At 42.1% G+C, this 10,284-nt stretch overlaps 1 protein-coding gene across 1 annotated transcript in view; it reads left to right on the top strand.

The window, feature by feature from the left end:
- Positions 1-7,801: 7,801 nt before the first annotated feature.
- PPP4R3A (protein phosphatase 4 regulatory subunit 3A) overlaps positions 7,802-10,284 on the top strand; it is a 41,720-nt gene continuing 39,237 nt past the window's right edge. Inside the window, exon 1 of the mRNA XM_057370610.1 lies at positions 7,802-8,970. Coding sequence (XP_057226593.1) covers positions 8,829-8,970 — 142 coding nt within the window. The 5' untranslated portion in view covers positions 7,802-8,828. The remainder of the gene's footprint in view (positions 8,971-10,284) is intronic.

Below are 10,284 nucleotides of genomic sequence, written 5' to 3'. Positions count from 1 at the left end.
TACATGACAAGGTTGTGTGCTGGAATTCCCAAAAAGTCACTTTCTGAGAAAATCGGGAACAATATTTGCTATGTGAAGAAGAGCACCACRCATGGGATACACAGGAGGCTGATACATACTGATTTCTAGGGGAAGGTTTGCAAGGCACATATAAGATGGGAAAGAAAAGGATAGGAGAAAACCTCTGAAAATGTATTTGGCTTGTGGGGGGAACCAAGATGTGCAGGCCCTTGCAAGCACAGAGATTAGTCTTACAGCAGGGAACATGATACAGCAGAGATTTCAAACTAGTGATAGCTATGAGCAGGATGGCAGATGAGAACATAACCTAAGCACAGCTGATTTGGGTGTGCTGAAAGGAATTGAGAGGACCACTGTAGAGATATAAAGAAGGCACTTGTATGAGCAAAGGAACGAGATGAGCTTGACTGGATCCATGTTTCCTTGGTGAGAAAGTCAGGGAATGGATTTACTGCTGGTCCATGTGATATATAAAAGGTAACAGGAAAGTATAAATCATAATCCCAATGATTTGGGATTATGAGAAGTGAGAAGCACAGAGGAAAGCAGGAAGGGATCAAGGTTTCAGCTCTACTGACTGGAATTAGTCTTGTTTTCCTTTATCTCTAGTTGCCCTAGAATACTCCCATGGCTGCAAAGCACTATATATTCTTTAGGTGACCAAGGCTCTGAGGTGCCTGTCCAGGGGACCTCAACAAATGCCAGCTGGAAATTCTGTTGTCCCCATACATGTACATTAAATTGAATGGCTCTATTATACCACATATCTGAAATGGGAGAGAATGTCCTGACATCAGTGAACCTTAAACACCTATCTACCAGAGAGTAGACGTTTACAAGATTTTTATGCAGATTACAGAAAATTTAAAGAATTCTCACCATACTCTTTTAGTCAGTATCAAACACAAATAAATACATAGAACTGAGATATATTCTTATATATGATACATTCTCTATTATTTTCTCAGGTTCTGTCACTAATGAAATCCATAAATGTCACAAATAAATCCTGCATGTTAATTAGTTTAGACAACTGTTAGTGAATATTTAACATATATTATTCTAATAATGTAATAACTAATTCCTATACAGTGATAAGCTGACCATAATGAAATGGTGTGCACTTACACTGTCTCTGGTAGCAGTGTCCAAGTGTGTTCCTAGTTGTATTTATTTAGGATTATTTATTCACCCACTGTCCTGCACCAGCCAGTGCACAGCAGAGCCATGTCACTGTAGTCATCCCACACTTCAACACATTTGGGCATGAAAGCTGCCAGACCCCTTTTGAATCTCACCGCTCCAGACCTTACTGGCACATGCCATCCCCARCCTCCTTTGTCCTGCACATCTGCTGATAATCCCCACATGCCTCTAATGCCTTTGCTCATTGATCACAGAAGTGTCTGACTTGAGAGCTCTGCTTCAAGGCCACCCATTCTCTCTGCAAGAGACCCTTGTAATAGATTAGGACATTGGAGTCCTAATCTAAACATTGGAGTCCTAGTCCAAACTAAGTTTGACTTCAATGTCCATGTTGCCCTGCAGCAGAGCATTCCGTCACTTTCTTCAGCAAACTATGAAAAAATACCAATTTTTATTGTTTTGATCATCCCACCTACTTGCTGGACTTCTTGCTCATCAGTTCTCATACTGGAAAGGACATTAAACAACTGACCCTTGCTGACTTGTTTCATGTCTTTCAAGATGTCACAGATGTCTGCCAAATCCTGTATCTGGTGTGAGCCCAAATCCTCTTTCTGGTGGGAGCCAGATGGGAGGTAACATGTATAGAAAAAGAGGAGACTAAGCTGGGAAAGTAGAATCAGAGGAATTTCTGTGTTGCTATTGAGGTAAACACATTCCATTATGATTTAGGTTGTTTTTTTCTAGGTTAAAAACAATATTATCAAACCTTCAGTTTTGCATTTGGTCTACTTAGCTCAGCTTTTCCCTAGAGAAGGGATGCAAAGTGACAACAGTGCACATTTCCCTCCCTAAATGCTTGGCCTCTGTTACTGCAGAGCTCATGCACCGCACAGTCTGGCATCAGATTCTCACCCCTAATTCATTGGCTTCATATGCAAAATGGGAGATACTAGAACCAACTCAGGTATTTAGCAATCTCTCGAGTAGTTGGGTGTGTTCCAAATCTGCTTCTATTACTTAGTTGTAGCTTGCACCACAATCACTCCTCTTCTGTGCAAGTCTTGAATTAATTGCATCTCTATGGCCATCATTGCCACAAACACTGAAGTGATTCATATCGTTCAAAATTATTAAAAACAAACTTATATTTGAGTTGCTGTCAGTACAATGGCTGATTCTAAACTACTTCCTTAAAAAAACTCATATTGCTCCTTTTTTTCAAGACATTCTTTCAGGTTTCTGGCATATTTTTACATTTATTACACTTTATTACATACAGAATTATTGTCACTTTTACCAGCTTTTGTTCAAGAAACTGATCCTGAATTTAGACAAGTCTAGTCCAGTTATCCCAGATGACTGCTCTAATGGAAGTACTGACGTGCTGACATTCTGTGTGTGTATGGATGAGGATCCACCTGCCATCGTCCTGTGCTGCTGTCTTGTTCTGCCTCTGACAATGCCCCTTCTCCATCCCTTTTGGCCTTTCTCCCTTTTCACTCYAAATCCGCCTGGGTAGTTCTTATTTACACAAACTAGAAACAACTTTAGCAGTTCCCACATTCACTTCAGGATGTGGAATGTGGAATTCCATAATGAGGAATTTATTTTAATGGGAGTATTGCAGCAGTTTGTAATTTTTTAGGTGATTAGGTAGATAAATAATAGAAAAATGGAAGTAGTTTTTACCCTTATGGTTTCTGATTAACTTTCAAAGCTGTCTGGAAACAAGGTTATGATGGGGATAGTATACTTCCTGCCTCTCTATCCATCATTTTCTCAAAAGACCATCAAATGTATGGGTCTAAGAGAAGCCTGATGTAGTCTGAGCTACGGATGAAGTACTAGAAACATCATTTTAAAAAAATATTAATGGGAGACAAAGTTAAGAATAGGAAGCTTGCCTAGAAAAAGGAAAAAAAGTACTCAATAAATCTCACTAAAAACCTCACAATCACAGTCAGCAGGCAAAATAATAAATGTAAAAATAGAAATATGTACTGCACAGGGACAGCTAGCACAATTCAGATGTCTTGGAGTTCCCCTCTCAGAAGAAGAGAAATTTTCACTGGTGAATGAATAAATGACCCAGGTATGTTCTCTGCATCAGCAGTGCTTTGAAATTCTTCAGTCTTTGATAATGAGGCCTACATATTTATATAAAGAATAGCATTTCCAGAGAGGCATAAAGGAATTCAAAACAAACACTGATTTTCTATGAGTATGCAGTTGCACAGAACTCTTAAAAGGAAGTTCTGCTTGGAGGACAAGGGTCTTTTCAGTACTGTGGAAATTAAGATGAAAATAGGGACTGAAAGAAAAGAGATGACATTTCTGTTGAGGGGTTCATATGCACATTATGTGGGAGGAAGAGTCACAGAATCTAAACTGCCAGCCTTCACAGGTTCATGTTTGTGGTTCAGGTACAAGAACAGGGCTACTCCTTCTCAGGGATCTGTGGCAGGATGTGAAAGCTGAGCAGCAGCATCTGAGACATGATTCAGAGGGTATGGCTGCAAAAGAGTGCATACTGCAGGAATCTGAGATGTTGAAGCACAACAAATGGATCTGCAAAAAAAATAAAGCTCTTCAGAGCAGTCCTTTCTGACCCTTTTCAATTTCTTAAAATTTGTTAACAGTGAGGACACCAGAATTATAGAATGTGGTGGCATTAAAGCTACTTTTATTCCTGATGTTAAATTCTTCTACAGTGTGCAAGTTTACAATATACGCAAAAGGCATATTACAGGATCTTACAGACACRAAGAAGTATCAGAAGTTTTTGCTGGGTTGTCTGTTTACTATGTATCCTTGCTTCTTTTGGAGCTGCCTTACTATTTATTCCCATTGATATGACCCTGTATTTGGCTGTATCTGAAAGGTCCCATTTAGGTGTAGGTCAGACCACACCCTGGCTGCCTGAGCTGCTCATCCATCAAGKTTTGAACAAACACTGTTCACAGCTCAGAATTCTAAGTGCAAGTGTCATTGCTTGCCTTAAAAATGCAGTGATTACTGGGAAGCACTTATGGGCTCMTAGACATTTGTAAAGCTGCAAAGGAATAGGCCAGAAGCAGCTGCCTGTAACCTTCCCAGCTGCCCGTTCTACATCAGCACCTTCAGTAAGTGAACCTGTCTGTTTCTGACCCCTATGTTCTCATCCATTTCTTGCCATTCCAGGCATTTTCATGCCATCAAGGCTCTCTGAGTTATACACCRCTTATATACACAAAGATTTTACACTGGCTTTCTAAACATTACAGAAAATCCTAAATAACATCAGTCCTACTCTTGGTTTCCCATAATCATCTAGGACCATCTCAACTGATCAATAACTCCTTTTGAGCTATGCCAGTCACCTCAAATCTGACTCAAATCAGTGTGAGCTTTCTTCATAGAATACAATGTTGACTTTCCAGAAAAATACCTGAGAACTATCCACATATATCTGCACCATTGCACTTATGAGCAGCTTTGCAATTTAGCAATAAATTATTATTTTCCCTAAAGCTGCTACTGTGTATGTCCATCTTCTAATTCCTTATTGTATTCTCTATAGGCATTTATTGTCTCTGACTGATGTCAGAAAAATCAGTCTACTATTATCTGGTTCTCACTGGTCCCATTTGAATACTTATAGTCAGTCTTCATGTTTTGCAGAATTTCTGCAATAATTTAAGCTTCATTAAAATTAATAAGGTTTCATGCTCCCCAAGATCCCACATGCAAACTTCTTTAGAACTCCCAAATTCAAGTTCTTTAGGACCTGCATACTTAAAAATGTTTCTAAGAAAAGTAATTTAATAGCCTTCTCAATAATTACCAGCAAAGCACTTATCATCATATGATACAAATATGTCACACAGTCTTTCAACAATAGAACAAATTCATTTATTAAACAATTTTATTTTTTTCTGCATCAGTATCAACATTCTTTAAAATRTTGATATAATAGGCCTATAATAGTGTTAAGATTTAGGAAACTTGAGCTGTTCTTAAAACTACCAATCATGCATATTGTTACATTCTTATCCATTTATTCTGTGTTTCATAACTTGTAATGACTGCTAGGTTTGCTTTTTGTCAACTGTATCTATTTATTTCAAACTGCTGTGTTTGCTTCCCCACTGAATTAGAAACATATTTTTTCTACATCTCCCCTCTTTCATGATCACAATATTCTGACATCTTTACAGACATCAACTTCTTGATAGACTTTCTCTACTATGATAATTTTTCTGTGTAGTGTTTTCTTTTCACTCAGTCACTCATTTTCCACAGCTGTTGCGGCACAAGTCAGAATATTTGCCTTTGGGAACAAGAAGTTATAGACAGTGTCCGTGTGTGTAGTATGGACTGTAACCTTGTTTGCACATACTGAATAGAGCCATATCTATATATTCAGGCAAGCACAGACTTTCATTCTAGAAATAATTTTCACCAAAATAAAGTTTGAAGTTGTTAGGTTCCCTAATATTTTTTTTTGTCAGAAAGTAGTTAAYTAGGAGTTTTAGGAGCTCAAATAATGCTTTAGTAATTGGGACCAAAGTTATATGTGTGACCTGAAGTTTCTCATAGTAGCAGTGCAATTTTCTTTCCCAAAATCATTATGAAACACAAAAAGAAAAAGTTATCTTGGTCTTTAGTCTTGACTGCTGTGCAAGAAAGTAGCTCTCTATGGTGAACCCAGCTTAGGCTTATTCCTAATAGACTGATCTGTGTGTATTTACTTTCTTATGAATATGAAAGTTTAAAACTGTATTCAATACTCTGTTTCATAATTTATTACTCAATTCCCAGTGGGTCAAAGCCTCTCTCAGGACAAGGTCCTTTATTATTTACAGAACTAAAGAGGCCTAAAGCTTTTAATTCAGTTAATAACAGCCTCTCATGATGCCTGAAGATAKTTCCTTCTGGACACAAACTGTCAAACTGCTAGAAATGGAGAGAAGGAATTGAGGTGTGACCTGACAGACTTGCTTTCTAACTCATTACTCCAAAGAATATTTCTTTCTTTCACAACTGCTTTCCAGCATGKGAAGTTGCTCTCAATACCCAACCTTTTTTTCTGGAATGACTGGAGTAGAAATGTTTGAAAAAATAAAACCCCTTGCCAAATATAATGAGAATTTGAGTTAAAACCTGACAATGGGCCACTACTGTTGGATTGAGCATTGTTCAGACCAATATCAAAGTAACTCAAGGCCCATTAAAAGAAGCTGAGCCCAAAATTTTCATAAAGCAAACTATGAAAACTGAAATATGATTAGTTCTTGTTTTCAATTCACAAAAAATCAAAACTGCAGYGAGCAGTGTGGTCTCTACTTATTCTGATGGCCACAAGAGGGTACAATTTGTAAATTGTATGTGAATATGATGGTCCTATAGAGTTTTCTCTAAGTGACATCAATCTTTTCTGAAGTCCCAAAAATCCATCTCCAGACTGACCTGAGGGAATTTTTAGCACAGCACCTACCCAGGAACATCCCTTCAAGAGCTGCCCAGGACACATGTTGAAGGCRACCAGCACATGCTGTGTGGTGGATCCCATTCAGCCAGGCCCACAATCCACAGTTCTCAGACATCCCAATCTCTTCAAACCTGTCGCTGCTTTAGCCAGGAATACCGTGCTGACAACAAACACAATGTACTTTCAGCTATGTCAGAGGCACCCAAACAAAACCCTTGAAGGCTCTTATATTTTTAACCAGCCCTTGGGCATCAGAGCAAAGGCCAAATGGTTTTGTCTGGGCACATCAGGAATCACAGAATATTTTGATTTGGAAGGGACTCAACAGGATCATTGAATCCAGCTCCTGGCCCTGTACAGAACACCCCAATAGTCACACTCCACGTGCCTGAGAGTGCTGCCCAAACACCCCTTGAACTCKGTCAGGCTGCTGCTGTGACCATGGGGAGCCTGTTCAGGACACTGGCTATCCATCCTGGAACCAAACACTGTTTTTTTCTCACTGGGCAAACGAAATAGAAATGGGACAAAAGGAAAAAAGGGCTTGACTACAGGCTTCCTTGTGACACATAACTAATTCTGAGGTGATAGCTGCAAATCTGTGGTTGGGCTCAAACCACCCTCAGTATTTACCTCAACATCAGCCACTTTGATAAACAAGTATCAGTATTGTTGGAAATCATAAAATAACAGAGTGTRTATTGCAGTGAGTTCCCATGTACACTAGCATGCACTGTGAAATGGACTCTCTCCTGCAGTGATGCTGGTGGGGTCCCAAATGCATCAGTGTTTTCACGTATTTTAGGGAAATCTGCCAAACAYATGCTCAGATGTTGGCAGAAGTGGCAAAAGCAGAGCCTCGACAGCTTCTGTCTGTTATTGCAATTGTTTGATCCCATCTATGACTACATAGAAGATCCAACAGACATTCAAGCAGAAGCTTTTTAACTTTAGGATCACTCGGCAAGGTGTGACCGGAAAAAAAAAAAAAAAGAAAAGAAAAGAAAAAGAAAGAAAAAGAAAACCACAAAGCCGGGGTGAGCCGGCGCCCGCCCCAGGCCCGCGGTAACGGCACCGCCACGGCCTCACGCGCGTCCCCCACGCGGGGCCGCTGGCCCTTTAAACGCCGGCGGGTGGCCCGTGCTGCCGCTGGCTGGGAGACCCCGCGCCTCCAGTGAGAGGTGAAACCAAGATGGCGGCCGCGCAGTGACTGAGGCGGAGCCGGGGCCGGAGGGAGCTGGGCCGCACCAGCCGCTGCCGCTGCCCTCCCTCCGCAGGGCATAACGTTTCTCTGCCGGCCGGTCGGGCCGCCAAGCGCCTGGAAGCGCAGCCACGTCGCAGGGCGCGCTGGGGAGTCGGGGCTGAGCCGCCGCAGCACCGGGAGGAGGAGGAGGAGGAGGAGGAAGAAGAACATGGCGGCGGAGTCAGGCTGGGAGTGAAGCCGCCGCCTGCGACCAGAGCCCATGGGGAAGACGGGGCGCTAAATTCGGCTGGCCGTTCACTTCGTCCCGGGACGGGCAGTGTCCGCAGGCCCCGGGCAGCCCCGGCGGGAAGGAGGGCGGCTCCTTGGAGCCCCGCGCTGACGGACGGCGAGCGAGGGGCTTCGGGCCTGGGCAGCTGCTGCACAATAGAGCCGGGCTACAGGCCGGAGCGAGCGGCTCCTCTCCCCCCTGCCTCCCTTCCTCTGCTTYTCTCCGACCTCACCAGCCTCCCCCCTGCTTTCCTCGGCAGGGCTCTGGCTTCCAGGGACGCCTGCTCCTGTCACGCTGGGCCGGCCGCTGTCCGCCGCTGCTTCCCCTACCGTGGATCCCCTTCTCCTCCGGGATCCCTTCTTCACCGCCTCTCCTGCCTGCCCTTCGCCCTGCAAAGAACCACTYTTCTCTCTGCGGCTCTCCCTGCCTAGACTTACTCGCCTTTTGTGCAGCGTCTGACTGTACCTGAAGGAGCAGGTCCCCTTTTCACATCTTCAGCTCTTGTTCCCCCCTCTTCCCCAATTCTCTGCTACCCTCGATAATGAGGATCCTTTTGGGGCATTGAAGAGGAGTAAGAAGAGCTTGCTTGGCGTGCCCTTGTGGGGCTGCTCCCTTCTTTCCCGCTCCCCTCCCCTGAGGGGGGCCTGGCCCCCAACCAGCCTTCTCCTCCAGCGATTGCGAGCCAGAGTGGTGGCTGCGGTGTGGCAGGCGGCAGGATGACGGACACYCGGCGGAGGGTGAAGGTTTACACGCTAAATGAGGACCGCCAGTGGGATGATCGAGGCACAGGGCATGTGTCCTCTTGCTACGTGGAGAGGCTCAAGGGCATGTCCCTGCTAGTCAGGGCAGAGAGTGATGGTAAGTGTATGGCTGAAGGTACAGTCTTTCCTCGTCTACCCAGTATAGGAACTGGGTGTAGCTTTGTGTCTGTTGCCTTAGTGTTTTGCTGCATAATTCAAATGGTATTCCTAAAAGCAACGAGGCTCTAAGGAGGTTAAGGAACCTCTAAGCAAGGAGGTTCATTTCTATGGTAAGTGAAAGAAATCGAAGATTGCCATCGAGTGCGAGCGTAGTAGGCAATGGGTTCATACTGAATACACATTGTTGCATGCCGAAATGCGTTCGAGTCTGGTTGTGAATCTTTTATGGGTTTGGATATCTAGTGGTCTAGTTTTGAAACTGATCACTGGATGTTTCTGGAAGCCCTCTTATGAAAGTTATTGTTCAAAACTTAGATYTTGGCTTGTAATACATGTTTTCAGAAGGTCATTAGATGGCTAACACCCTTCTTGTTCCCCCCTGCCCTTTTTCTTTGGTAGCTTTTAGAATTATGTAAGACGTTCTAACAGCTATCAACAGTTTTCAAACTACAGTTGTTACGGTAGTAAAGACAATACACTGGAAAGAGCAGCATTTTCAGAGATGCCATTTTTTTAATGGAGTGGGACTTCTCAGTCCTTCAGCAGTTCTAGGTCTTCCTGAAARTAAGTTTAAAATGATGGCTTATCAACTTCTTTCACGTTTTCTGGCAACACAAATCAATAGTGTGAGTAGCAATATCTAACCTTGTATCTTCATGTCTTGACTGTTGTTTAAGTGAGTTCCTGACTGCTATGATCAGAGTAAATTTTAAAATGTGTACTTTACAATATCAAGCTTGTACCATTTTACTTTTAAGTCTGTCAATGCATGATTTACTACTTCATTAGATGTATAGCCACTGTATTTAGTGATTTGTAGATCTAGTTGTAGTTTGTGAATGTCAACAGACCATGTAATTTTAATTATTTAAGTTTTTTACTGTAGGAAGTTGGATGAAAAGCAAGTTGAGAATCATTAAGCTTTACTTTTTGTGAAAGTTCTGACAAACTGTACAGTATATAATCTCTACAGCAAAGATCATAAATTGATATGGAGGAATCAGTCATCTGAGCAGGATTTTGATGATTGATCATCTGATGAGCCCCCAGAGAGATCTTGTAGTTTCTTGATTATACTTCAAAAAGTTAATTTGATACCTGATTTTTATTTATTTTACAATGAAAAAGATGYTTTTGAATTTTGTGCAGCTTCATAGTGCAACAGAAAACATTCGAAATTGAATTAGGTTTAGTTAAATTTCAACATGAGGGAATTAAAAATATTATCACTAAATTTTTACAGTATGTTTTG

The sequence above is a fragment of the Malurus melanocephalus genome, unplaced genomic scaffold (assembly GCF_030028575.1).
Source record: "Malurus melanocephalus ecotype Western Australia unplaced genomic scaffold, MMel_1.1 scaffold_129, whole genome shotgun sequence".
Lineage (NCBI taxonomy): Eukaryota > Metazoa > Chordata > Aves > Passeriformes > Maluridae > Malurus > Malurus melanocephalus.
This window is presented reverse-complemented; position numbering and strand designations above follow the sequence as displayed.